At 38.1% G+C, this 14,573-nt stretch overlaps 1 protein-coding gene across 1 annotated transcript; it reads right to left on the reverse strand.

Moving 5' to 3' along the window:
• Nucleotides 1-3,667: 3,667 nt before the first annotated feature.
• gpr176 (G protein-coupled receptor 176) lies at nt 3,668-13,798 on the reverse strand. The gene is made up of 3 exons (XM_079888092.1): nt 12,428-13,798; nt 7,573-7,825; nt 3,668-6,221 (listed from the first exon to the last, which is right to left on the reverse strand). Exons 1-3 carry the CDS (start codon nt 12,660-12,662, stop codon nt 5,069-5,071), a joined length of 1,641 nt encoding a protein of 546 aa, XP_079744218.1. The 5' UTR covers nt 12,663-13,798; the 3' UTR covers nt 3,668-5,068.
• Between the last annotated feature and the right edge of the window lie 775 nt (nt 13,799-14,573).

The following is a 14,573-nucleotide window of genomic DNA, read 5'->3' on the forward strand; positions in this document are numbered from 1 at the left end:
CAAACCCAGTGTTACTCATGTGTGGAGCCGAATCAAAGCAACCTCCGCGTCTTTTATCGGGCCTTCCCGCTTAGCTCTCTCCAACGCTGGAGAGCTTTTCTAATATTAACGCGGGTCCTAAAGCTTTCCTGGTCATAACCCTTCATTTTCCAGTGATGTTCTTAAGAGCTTTTCTCTTTTGTATTGTGTCTCATCTCTATTTCTGCAGTCTTTCTTCAAACCTCCCTCTTGCTTGTTCTCTCTCCTCCACAGTCATATACCCCCTAATGCTGATTTACTCACCCTTAAGTCATCCTAGGTGTATATGACATTCTTATTTCAGACAAATATACAATTGGAGTTATATTTAAAAATGTCCTGGCTCTTTATAATGGCAGTGATCGGCTGTATATTTTTTGAGGAGCATGTGGAGCACTTTTGTCATGGATGGATGCACTTTGATGGACTTCAAAAAATAATACAGCCAAACATTGCCATTATAAAGCATGGAAGAGCCAGGACATTTTTTAATATAACTCCGATTGTATTCGTCTGAAAGAAGAATGTCATATACACCTAGGATGGCTTGAGGGTGAGTAAATCATGGGCTAATTTTCATTTTTCATTTTCATTTTCATCCCTTTAATGACTTTAGTTATCCAGAAATAGCACTGAGGTCCAACTAAAGATATTACTTTTTTTATATAGTCCTTTTGTTGGCACTCATATCGCTTTGGGGGGAATCTCCTCAAGCACCACCAATATGTTATTGGTCTCATCCCAAGGACAATTTAAATATCTTGCTTTTAAAAACTGATATTATACAGAGATCATACTATACTAATAGTGATGTTAAAACACATTTTAGGCTTAAAGGGTTAGTTCACCCAAAAATGAAAATTCTGTCAGTAATTACTCACCCTCATGTTGTTCCAACCCCGTAAGACCTTCGTTCATCTTCGGAACACAAATTAAGATATTTTTGATTAAATCTGAGAGTTGTCTCACTCCTCCATAGGCTTCTAAGGGACTGAAACTTGCTGGCCCAGAAAATGTATTAAAGACATCGTTAATATAGTCCAAGTGACTCCAGTGGCTCAATCTTAAGTTTACAAAGCGACGAGAATACTTTTTGTGCTCAAAAACAAACAAAAATAACGAACTTTCCTTCTTTCTGGGCCTCGGGTCTTTTCACGTAGTGTTTAAGCGTAGCCCGTCTGTGTTGCACGTCACCACGTAGGTTCACTATTGGCCGACGCTGATCATGTGTGATACGTGGTGACGCCCAGAGAGAAGGAAATGAAAAGTGGAATAAAGTCGTTATTTTTGTTTGTTTTTGCGCACAAAAAGTATTCTCGTCGCTTTATAAACTTAAGATTGAGCCACTGGAGTCACTTGGACTATATTAACGATGTCTTTAATACATTTTCTGGGCCAGCCAGTTTCAGTCCCTTAGAAGCCTATGGAGGAGTTAGACAACTCTCAGATTTAATCAAAAATATCTTAATTTGTGTTCCGAAGATGAACGAAGGTCTTACGGGGTTGGAACAACATGAGGGTGAGTAATTACTGACAGAATTTTCATTTTTGGGTGAACTATCCCTTTAATATGTGCAAAAAAAGTACTCCAAATAAAGTTTTATTATAATTTTTATATCAGTAATGTCAGTAAATATGTTAATGGTTTTGTAGTATACTTAGTATGAAATAAAGATATTTTAAATACATTTTGGTATAGGTTTTTGTCACTAGGGCTGTGTCTGATAAAAAAAACGTTGCATCAAATGTCATAAAGCAGAAGCATTATGTTGCTTCTGGTGAATGAGGTTGTTGAATGCCTGATGTATTTCTCAAGCAACTGTATGTGGTCTAGCATCTCAAGACCTCATTGATTTATGACTCAAAGAGAGGCTGCCTCGGTAAATGTAATCTACAGAGCGGTCCTGGGTCACCCATTCACACTGGATAATAGTGTTTACTTAACAGCCGTCACTGGCTGACGAGCCTTTTTAAGAGGACAGTCATTATTCAAAACACCATAATCGCAAGAAGAACATTGCCTATATTTTTGGCTACGAATCTCAGCAGCCTTCATTCTTCCCTGCAACCATTTCCAATTTAGTGCATTTTTACTTCATGGTAATTTGTATGCAGTGGATATACTGTACTCTGGCTCTACTTTGAAGAGAAAGGCTTTCATTGGTAGTGATCCAGTGTCCATACACTGAGGTGAATTATGAGGATGAGACACATATGGATCGTATTCCCTTGTGTTTTTCCCAGACAGGATGAGAGCAAACCAATAAAACAGTGTGTTACGTTCCTGTCTAGCCATATGCTTAGTAACACAGTTGCATAATAGAGATGAAATGTTTTACTTGACCCTGTAAATATTGCTGATGAGATATATCAATCAAATTCCCCAGCATTCTTCAATATGTCGTTCAAAGGATTGGTTACTTCAAGCCCAAATGCATTGTATCTTCATTTTATGTGCTGGTTTTGCCGAGAGCCCTTTTGCCAGCAGTGTCTCTGAATCCAGATACTTGAGATGTAATGAGGATGCTTCCTGTAATTTCCTTCAAGGCAGAGCAGATCATGCAGCAAGATGCTGGTGGGCAGGCAGAATTCAGATGGGCTCCGTTTACTCCGAGAAAACACTTGTCTAGGAGTCTGTAGCCGTGAGCCTCTATCATGTGGCCAATTCTCTTGAAAGAGGCTCACATCCTCAGGCCAAAGGCCCCAGCTGGTCAATGTGCTATTAATAACTCTGCCAGGAGCACTCAAACGCAAAGAATCTGTGACAGAGTTTTGACTTTGATAAGCTATGATTCTAACAGCATCTGATATGATATAACTAGATATCAGCTTTCTAAAGGTATATTCATAAGCACATAAATCATTTTTAAATAACTGCATAAACTGATTTTCTGTAATCAGCTAATAGTATTCATGTAAGACTTAATAAGTTTAATTTATTAGTAGAAGTAGCATTATTAATATTACTATTATGTTAATGTATGTAAAATTAAGTCTACAAGTAATTACAAAAAATATTAATAATACTCATAATAACACATTCAAAAAGAGGGCTTCTAAAGTTTGAAGTTGCTTTATGCTTACTCAATAGAAGAAGAAAAAAATATGATCAGCCTATGAGGACCTGTACAGATTTAATATCAAGGTTGACAGAGACTATTATTTAAGATGTTTAATGAAAGCAATTGGAATAACGCAACAAAAAGCCAGGAAAGTCTCGTCTAATTGAGTCAAACATTGCATGGCACAAGCTGGGTTATCAGTTGCTAAGCAACTCTAATTAAATAAACCCTTGCCTCCAATTTGTAGGCATTTAGTTTAGCTAAATTTGAGAGAAATGTCCTGCTTCCATCAGACAATTTAACTAATGCTTTGGAAATCATGAAAATGGCATTTAAATTTTTTTTTTTAATGTTTTAAAAGTGCCAAGTAAATGGATGACAATCACTGTATTTCAAAACAACACTTTCACTTGACCTTTTCATACATTCAAGCATTCTGGTGGAGCACAAAGTATTATGTTATTTCCACATACCCATAGCTATATTAGAAATCCAAGCTTGCAGTCACTGGATTTGGATAACACATTAAATCTTCAAAATACATCAAGACATTTTAATTAATGACACTAAAACTGGCATGTGGGGGGAAACACGCTGCCCTTTTTAATTTTTTTTTTTTTTTCATCTCAGTCACATGCAAGTGCCTAATCTTTAGCTTTGCCTTTGCCATAAAAGGCGATTAACTCAGAGAAACAATGTTTCTTTTTTTATGAAATGCGTTTAATGAGACATGCTTTAAAAACAAATACGGGTCAATGAATGAGAAACTTGGTCACTCAGTAAAACAGATTTAATGAACCACTGCCAAGAGATTTTCTGAACATTTCAGTGTCAAAACAATGTTCCTTTATGCATTGTTTTGCTAGAATTTGAGTATTTCAATTATAGGTTTTCACCGACCTAATGTTTATTTTGAATATAGCTGGACATATACTATTGGAAGAGAAAGGATTTCTTCCAAATAACTGATTATGTAAGAAATACAAATACACATGTAATTAGCCTGAGAATGGGCTGCCTTTTGAAGAAAAGGTATAATTAAATGAAAGCCTGTGAGTCACAATGCTTATGCAGTGTGATTAAACTATATTGTTCCAAACAACACTTTACTGTCAACAGACCTCTAAGCAGAGGATGTCTTCTCATTGTGTTTCACACCATATATACTTTCCTGTTCTCTGACAGGAAAGACATATTCCTCTGCAGACGAACTGATTAAATAATTAATTGTTGCGTATTAAAATGTATCCCATCTACATTTGCAAATCTTGATAATAGCTGACCACAGACAAGGGCTGTGATTTGTTCTTAAAGGTAATATGTAGAATCTGAACACTTCAATGCATGGGATTAAAAGTTTCTTCGCCATTTTATGTCAATAATAAATCATCTTTCTGTAATAAATGCCAACAGCATTATTGGGTGTTTGTGCATTAAACCCACATTGGTTTTCCATTACCAGCATGTGGTCATGGCAGCATTTTAATAGCATTGTAATGGTAGTGCACATAAAAGTTCATTTATATGCTTTAATTGTGAGTAAACTCGTTTCTGGCTATTTGAAATAGATTATGTTGCTAAATAAAATGTGGGCAATGGGGTGATGCTTCAACAAGTTGAGCAGGACACATTAGTCACATTCAACACAGCATGGACATATCTACATAAAAATGATTGGGATTAATTTTATTCACCATTCCAACAAAACAAATATCAAACAATCCATGCCTACCATATGGTGTTTCTTGCATTTCCTGTGAAAGATCAATTTCCGGTACTGTCAGTTCGTGGAGATGAACGAATGTCTATTAAATCGCCCAAACAGACAGCAAGAGAGCATGAAAACTCTACCTACTTCCTACTGTAAACGTAAACTCTCCATGAGTTCGCTCCTTCATTGTTCTGCACTCACATAGAAAATAACTTTCGATATAAAACAGACAGTCTTTTTTCTTGGCTTTTAATGATTTAGTCCATGGCACTGTGTTTTAGGGGTCCACATTAGGGAAGGTACTAACTTTATTGTTTCTACTGATGCGTCTCTCGGGTCTAACTCTAGGCTGCTTGGTCTGGATCAGCTCCTCTGGTGTGTTACCCAACGGAGGAAGGAGTCTTTTCTTACTGTTCCTGGTTTCAGGCAGCCATTGAGGAGGCAGCTCAAACGGCCCGAAACCAAACTGCGTTGCATCCTCGGGGTCCGTGGGAGTCGCGGGGGCAACCTGCGAAGAGGAGTAGGCACATGACTGAATAGGGGAATGTTTTGGTAACACCAAGCCCTCTTCTTTAACCCCGTCCCCTGACTGTAGCTGACGCAGCTCTCCTGCCAGCATTCCATTTCCACCCTGTCCCTCATCTTTGGGTTGGAAATTTGCGGAAGCCACAGATGAAATTTCATTCTCATCTTCTTCTTCCTCATTCGGTTTGAAGATCTGCTGTTGGCCGATATTGAACATCTCTAGAAGTTGACTACCAGAGCGAACCACAGTCTCGCCCCCTAGTGGCCCTACCTCAGCCAGACCTCCAATGCTGACCATGTTCCTTCGGCTATAGCGTCGGTGCAACCGTGCTAGCATATCGAGAAGGCAACGTCGCACAGAGCGGTTTACTGTGAGGAGAAACAGTGGGTTGGTGAGGAGAGACACCTTTGGCAGCCACACAGCAGTCAGTTGTAACCAAGCCGAGGCTTTTGCAGCCCCCAGCACTGCACGGTATATCACCAGAGCGGCGTAGGGAGTGCTGCAGAGTGCAAAGACTAGGACGATGGACAACAGAGTGGCATGAAGTTCAGACTCACGCTGAGACACATACGGAATGGAAATGCTATTCTGAGGGGTGCGCAGCGCTGCGATGATCACTTTCTTCTTCTGGCTGCTGCTTAATGCACGGCGGATTAGCGCCATGGCTAGAAACACCACTGCTAGTGGTAAAATAAGCGTGGTGATGCTGTATGTGACCATGTAAACAAGATGTCCAAACGACTGGCCGTCAGAACAAGATGAGGTGGCGTAGACATCTGTCACATTGCTTATGGCGAAAACAGGAACACTGGCCACCACGGCATGCACCCAGATGTAGATGACCAGGTCTCTGGATTTGGCATCTGATATTTTTCTCTCCAGCGGATACAACACTGAGTAGTACCTGGAAGCGAAAGAGAGGATTACAATTTGCTGACAAAACAGGTCCATTGTCTATCTTTCTGTTAGTCAATGCAGCGCAATCTGTGTGGAGAACCCCCGATCGCACAGTTGGTGTTTTTTTATTTTTATGGATCTGGTTCTAAATTAGAATCGCTCGTTGGTTCCCAGCCTTAGTTGTCTCATATACATATCCATCGTGTTAAAATGATCGAATTTTGTTGAGCATGTAAACCACATCTGATTAAATTAACTATACATATTAACCAATCTGTATCAATATCAGGGCTCACAAGCATTATGATACAATGGTAATGTTACGGCTGAGGTGGTTGAGATTAAGCGCACGACGAAGAAGATTCAATAGGAGACTTTAATAAGGAAATAAGACAAGGAAACATAACCACACATCAACTTAAAGTAAATGATACAAGACAAAGAACAAGGAGAAATAGAGGCGCTTAAATACACAGAGAAACAAGACACAGCTGGGGCAAATTAACTCAATGACAGTAACCATGGAAACTAACAAGATACAGCTGAACAATGAAGAGAGGAAGAGCATGCAGGTGAGGGCCAGGGAGGATGATGGGAAATGTAGTGACCGTAACAGGTAAACTATACGTTTGATTTGCTAAAAAATAATCGGTTCATTCTGTAAAAGAATGATTCGTTCGGAAATCGGTTGGTTTGAGTTAACTGAAGAGTTTTTATTTGATTTGATCACTAAAAAGAACTGACTCATAAGAGTCAACCGTTTGGGAAGCAGACTGGATTTTTTGGTTCTGGTTTTGAATTAGAATCGCTTGTCGGTGCCCAGCCGTAGTTGCCCCAATTACATAACCTTGATACTGTTTAAATGACTAAATTGTTTACACAGTTAAAATGCCTTATGTGTGTGCAAAAACATAGTAGCTGTATTTTATTGATTCATAACTGGAATCTCAGAAAATAAAAAAGAAATCAAAACAAATCTGTCAAATATGGATACCAGTATGTTTTATTATGCGATTTGTGTCGGCATGGTGTGTCTATGATTTTTTTTCTGAAGTGAAAAAATGCTTGTATCAAGAAAGGCTTCTGTGCTAAGCAAAATAAATTATTCAATGAATTGATAAAGGGTCTGGCAGGGAGTATGTTGCTATGGAAGCACTAGTCTGTGAAACAGCTGGTGCCCATGGATTGAGTACAACTGTAAGGGTTTCCAGATTTTTTCACAAGATCTTTCACCCTATTATTATCTTAACCAATGGTTTTAATGATTGTTTGGTTGAGGCTGAATTATAGTGACCTCAAGGCTGAGACAATTACACTTCAGTTAAAAGCAAAAGATGAATAAATGTGTATCCACTCACCTGTCCAGGGCAATGACAGCGAAGCTTAGCACAGTGGCGGAGCAGAAAAGTCTGTGTAGGAACTTGATGGTTTTGCAAAGCAGGAGTGTGTGAACCCAGAGGCAGCAGAGGGGGCTGGCATTCAGGGCTATGTCAAAGGGCACACACACCAACCCAGCACAAATGCCAGAAAACGCCAGGTTCTTGATGAAGAGATTTGTGACAGACTTGAAGACGTTGGTGTAACAAGTGCACCATAGCACTGCAATATTGCCTGGGGAGAAAGAGATGAAAAGGAGAGAAGGTTGAAGATTCACAAGCCTAGGTCAGTATCTAAGGACACACAGTTGAATGTGCAGCCTTCATTTCATTGTCTACAGCAGTTCCCATGGCAATGAGGTACCTGAAGGTTGCAAGCTTATTTAAAGGGGAAAAACAGTGAAAAGCCTGATTCTGGCAATAAACAGTATTCTTATGCTGTGATTAAGGACAAACAAGCCTCACAGCACAGAAGATTTGTTGAAGTTAAATCGTAACATGTATCTTAACAAGTAATTGCAATATTGAGATGTTCACTTGAGATGAGACACCGGTTGGGTATTTCATCTTTTTAAATGAATATTCCAGGTTCAGTGGACGTTAAGCTCAATTGAGTGCATTTGTTGATTACCATAGGGAAAATAAATTTTCACTTGACCCCCAAAAAATGGAAGTGAACGGGGCCAATCTTTAAATGTTACAATAATTGTTGCAACAGTATAGCCAAAAAAAAAAAGACGCAAACAATGTGTCAACATGATTTTTGTGTGAAAGTGTCCCTTTTTTTTGTAAAACATAGTTTTATTTGCATTGAAACAGAGCAACAAAAACCTGTAAAATTCTTGTTAAAATTATAATTACACAGCTTTACAGCTCAAAAAATACATGTTTTAACAGAAGCTTTTATATAATTATAAGTTATGCTTTTAAATCCACCAAAAATGTGTCTATTCACTTCCACAGTGCCTTTTTTGAAGAAATTGAGGTCAGGTTGAAAGTCAAATGCTCCAACTTGTAGGCTATAAACTCAGAATACTCATTTAAGCACGTGACAACACAGCTGTCAGAGATAAGCATTTTCATACTTTCTTCATACCATAGATAGATATGCAATTAAACCAATTAGTGAGAGCATGTAAAATGTTGGACCAGTGTTGGGGAAAGTTACTTTTAAAAAAGTAATGCTTTACAATATTGCATTACTCCCTAAAAAAGTAACTAATTGCATTACGTATTTTAGCCAAATGTAAAGGCAATTTTTCCCTCCAAAAGTGAAATGAATAAGCCTCAGGCTGAAAGAAATGCAAATTCACGCCTGTACAGTAAAAATAAAAATAAAAACCACGCAGGAGAAACTTACTTCAGCAAAAAAACTAAAAAAAAATAACAAATGTGATGTTTTTTTAAAGTCATTTTTGCTTAATAGTATGGTTGAATTGGATCATTGAAGGTCAGCAACAAAGACATTGGTTAATAAAGTGAGATGAACTACATAAAGTATATTTGTGTAATTTAATATATTTAATTATTGCAGGTTTGTGTAATATTCAGAGATTGCATTTCACGGTTTTATTCATTTTGAGTAATACTGAATCTGTTTCTTTTTCTTTTTTTGTTGCAAGTGAGATGAGTAAATGTCTGCTCACATTTATTCTAAAACTGCAATAACCACCATCATGTTCACACAATGCCTCTGGACTTACTAATGCTTTCTCTCAAGGAGAGTTGTTAGTCAATAAATGGAAAAACAAAGTAACCTGAGTTTAGCCTGGGTTTCCCCATGCTGCCTTGCGCGCAGGGCGATTTTATTCACGCTGCTAGGCAGCCTGGATACCATGGACCAGATTTTCCCCTCAAAAAGGGAACCAATCACAGAACGGGGAGGGAGCAGCAAGACGATGACGACGTCTATGCGACACACCGAAGCAGTTTGTTTATATCTATGGATACAACATGGCATCAGACGCAAAGTTACCTTTGGATGCAGCCTTAGATAGTGTTCTAAGTAGTTTATTTCGTCTTCTTCCTCGTCGAATTTCTGCCGCTCTACATACGTCATCTGGTATAATTGAAACGATTGGCTATGAGCTACGTACAGGCGCATTTGATAGACATTCGTAGCGCCCGATAAACGGCTCTGGGCATTCGTAAACCACGCCTCAAATAAGGGAAAATGAACATGTGGTTCCCAGACCACGTCTCAATGAGACGAGGTCTGACGTTAACCAGGCATCAAGACATCAAGAATTCACACGCCTTGAATTGAAATGGAGCCTGAGGTGACTCTCTTCTTGGATATTGATGCGAACGGAGAACTTAGGTGACAGGTGCTCTAGCCAGCTCCATTATTACGCTTGACACACTTTCGGAAGGTGCATCTTTTTCGCAAAGATTGTGACTTTCATCTTTTCCCATTACCATGCAGGTGTAACGGGCACAGCAGAGAGGAATCCATCAGCAGCTGCCACTGTGTTATTACCCTGATGACATTTAGAGTGCACACTGACAGTGCCGGACAATTGTCCATTTGTTCCCAGAGGTCTCCAGAAAGTTTATGGTTAACAGTGGTATTTAGACTTCACAGGAGCTTCTTTAGTGGTTTCTCAACTCTTTCTTATACGTTTGAGAATTCTGAAGAGTGAAAATGGATGTTGGCTGCTCCTTTCTGACATCTTCAAACAACTAACTTAGCTGTAATTACTATGTTTAATAAATCCTAATCACAAATTGTCAGAACTTATGGTATCAAATATTGCCATGCGTTTAAAATGATAGTTCACCCAAAAAGGAACATTATGTTATCATTTACTTTATTTATCCATTTTACTCATGAATGTAATATTGAACTTGAATGTATAAACAGCAAAAATATAAAGATGTTATTGGAATATCATGCTATCAAACAACTGTATTATTTTTTATTTGGAGGGTAGCCTATACGTGAGCCAAGCTGTTTGCTAAATGAATGCCAAGGATAAAGGTGCAATAATGACTAACCCATTGCCACAATGACTTTCTATAACTATAATCACAATGAATGTTAGAAAACACAAAATTCCCAGCTTTTCTGAAACTTGAGCCCTAATCCAGTGCAGAGACTGATCTTCAGATTACAAACATTTAAACTAAGCATTCTGCAGGCTAATTGGTCATGTGATGTCTTATTTGGTTGAGCCTCATGAAATTGCCTTCTTTCAGAAAAAAATAAACAAGCAGAACAAAGGGACATTATATAATCAATGCTAAAATCTCATTTATTCTGAGGAGGGCTCTGAAAGATTTTTCTTTCTGCAAATCTTGCATCATTTCCATTGGCACAGGATGGTGTGAATACACTGCATTTAAGAAGATAAGATTATCAATCGTGTCCCACATGCATGTAATCTGTGTAAACAAAATTCAGCCGTTTTCTGTCCTTGGCATCATTGTCAGAGTGAATGGCTGCCGTGTAGTAAAAAAACTCCAGAAATCTACCATGTGACATCAAACTGATTGTGAAAACATTACACATCTCTGTTTGTATTGATTGAAGCATGAATAAACAATTTTTTTTTTTTTTTGGGGGGGGGGGATTTGTCCTGATTTGTCACATGATCAATGGCTTCTAGATAATGTTGCTGCAATGTGTAAGAATTTACAGTCATCTTCTTAACACATTTTCTTGGACACATCTCGAGCATGGCAAATCATTTGATTAGCGCTATTATCTAATACATTTTCTAAGTTTAAAAAGTTTTGCTTTTAGTGAAAACAAGCGGTTTGCACATGGCATATAAATTGTCATCAAAACCATTTGAATCTCGGCAAAAGTTCTCCAGTTGAGTAGTGATGTACTATAAAAATCTATAGAATAATGGAGGCATCTCTAACTAGTTTAATTGTTTGAGTTAACTGTTTGAAGCAGCAACTTGTGACAAATGACTCAGATTTGTGATTCAATTGTAGTTTTTAGGAAAGATACCAATATTACTGCATATTATAGAAATATGATTAGAGAATGGAAATGATCAACGAGTTGAGTTTATTAATTTAATAAACTTGTTCTCAAAAGAAGTGAATGTAAAACTGCACTTTCATTGCAGAGAAGTCAACATGTTACGAAAGAGAAAACTGTAATCACACAAAATAGTATTTTGAACAACACCAGTATAAAGAGAAAAAAACTCTTAAATTCTTAATAACAAATATTTAATTCCTTTACCCCAGCTTTGACCAAACATAAATTATTTGAACAAAGGCTTGTGGGATGGATATTTCTCACAGTATGAATTGTGCACTGTAATATTTTGAATATTTATTCAAGGAACAGATTTCAAAATGTGACATTGTTAATTAATGTTTAAATGGACAACTTAATTTTTGTTTTTTAATTACTTTCAACATCAGGGTTCACGGTGTGATTGTGAAGGGAAAAACTTGCTGTAGCATGACTAATTACAACACCTGTGTGTGTCCGTGAATGCTCAATAACGAACAGCTTTTGTTTACAATTACAAAAAAATCTCACCTCATCTGATCATACAGATCAGAACATATACTGTAACATCTGCTCAAATGCGATTTATCACGAAAAATATGTCAGCCTGATAATGTTTGTTATATTGTCACATTCCAAATATAATTTGTGCACCAACTGTAACCCTGAGAGTGGATATTCATTCACATGTACAGTGCAAAAGGCCATTAATGTGCTCATATTGGATTGTGCAGTTTATCACATCAATTAAGTTAGATGTGGTTGTTTTATTAAAATATATTTAGAGATCAGTGTAATCCCCACACATGTGCCGACGAACAGCAAAGCATGTTCATTCTCATGTTTATAGGCTATACTTACCCAAAAGGGAGCCGATGAGGATGAAAACTTGAATGGTGGTGGTGAAATCTTTGTAGGCTCTTTCCTGCACGTACAGGATCTCCTCCAGCCGGGTCACCTCTTTATCCTGAGCATCACCCCACAGACCCACCGGAGACGACGCGTTTAGGAAACCCAGGTTCGAGGCGTTTAAACTTAGGTTTCCGTTTTCTGACAGAGGAAACCAGCTCTCCGCGTTTTCCGCCTCCATCATCATTCATATCCGAGGCGCCACTATAATTCTTCGGCTCTCCGCGCGCACGTTATTGGTGAATAGAGCTTGAGCGTTATGATGTCGTGTCCATCACGATTAACACGCGAGTTGTCTACAGTTTCTCCAAATTATCGAAAACGTGAAATATTCTGAAAAAACGCTGAACGGAGATCTTTCCCGAGCATAATATATCCCGGATAGGATTGCATATTTGGTTAAATTTGCATTACGTAGCCTAGTTGTCTTATTGCTAAACTACCTTTTGAGAATCGCGATTTTGAAAGGCATATTTCACATATAAAAAGGCATGATTTCGCTTTCACAGCACAGATCACAATAAGATCACAGTGATGTAGTGACGGCGGCATTCACGCGCTTGTCTCACGCCACATCACTCAGCTTAATTTATTTCACTAGCCAATAGACGAACATTGCGGGTTAAATGCAATATTTCGCGAGCACTGGGTTACTAAAATATGTAAACGTATGCAAATAAGGATGTCTAAACAGTGTATGATAAGCCTTAGACAATACGATAGAGAAGTAACATACCCGTATGAGATCGTTATGAATGATCAGCCAAATCCAAGTGTCAAAAAAAGAAAAGATTTTGGTAAACGCATATCACGTTAAATTCGTGACTGTCTGTGATCTGATTACTGGGTTTTTAGCGAACAGGCTTAATTGAGAGCGATAATAGGGCTTTATTTCTTCAAATAAAAGGTGGGCGCTTACAATAGGCTACAACGTTACCGTATCCGTCCATAACGGCGTCTTCTAGAGGCGCGTGAGGATTTGAACGAGAGGTATTGAGCTTGTATTTGGCGAGATACTGATGCAGACATAACCTGCACGCGAACAAAGTAATGTCTGTTAGGATATTAACAGAATCCTTGGAACTGAATAGTTTTCCTTATGTGAATAATAAATAATTAATCCAGTGAGCAAAACGCCAATAGGCTACTAATCCACAAATTATTCTTTGCAGTGTCTAGCCTACTGAGTGTGCAAACCTTGAAAACAGCAGCCTATAGGCTACTCACACTGCATTGAATTTGTCTACGTGTTGCTTTGGTTTGTTTGTTTCTATAATAGGAAGGTCAGCGTTCCTTATGGTCAGGGGACATTTTAGACAACCCATGAGGAATCTCTAAAGCCTGCATGAAATAAGACTGTGGCTAGTTGTCACACAAGGATGTTGTCACAAGAGTTAGGCTATATACCCAAGTAACTATACGTTTTCAAGTAAAGTCATGTCTTTTTTTTTTTTTTCTAGCAGTGGTTTTGGATGTAGGTTTCAAATACCTAATCTTAAATATGCCTATTTGTGAATTCTACATCCAATACAACCGTGATGCACACCCAGCTCATTGTGATTTAGCAGGCAATAAACTATTTAAATAATTCAAAATAAAATAAAAGTTTTCTATATAGGATATCATCTGTGATAGATTGTAAAAAATATTTTGTAGGCTGGTTCAGTAAGCCTTTTCTTCACCCTATAGCTTAATTTTAAGACCAATTTTCTCCTCCATTAATCTATGTAAATCTGAATCAAATCTGATTAAAGCTACTCTGTGTAGGATTTTCTCCCATCTAGCAGTGAAATTGTTTATGACTACCAACTGAATATTACTTTCTAGCCCCTCCCATTCCGAGGGCGTTTTAACTCCTACGGTGGCCGTATTATTTCAAATCTGCCGCGCATTCTTCACGGTGCCACTGAGTGTAAAAACGCGAAAGGTGAAGCTTGAATTTCCAGGTATGTCCCTCTTTGGCTAATGTATTTTCAAAATGGAGGCGCAACATGGCTGCCGCCATTCGAGCGACTCGCTTGTATGTATTCTAAATGGCAGATTCTACGCTTACGAGAATACTTGATTAGTTGGTAGAAGTAATTACACATTAATGAGC

Source organism: Squalius cephalus, assembly GCF_949319135.1.
Source record: "Squalius cephalus genome assembly, chromosome: 12".
NCBI lineage: Eukaryota > Metazoa > Chordata > Actinopteri > Cypriniformes > Leuciscidae > Squalius > Squalius cephalus.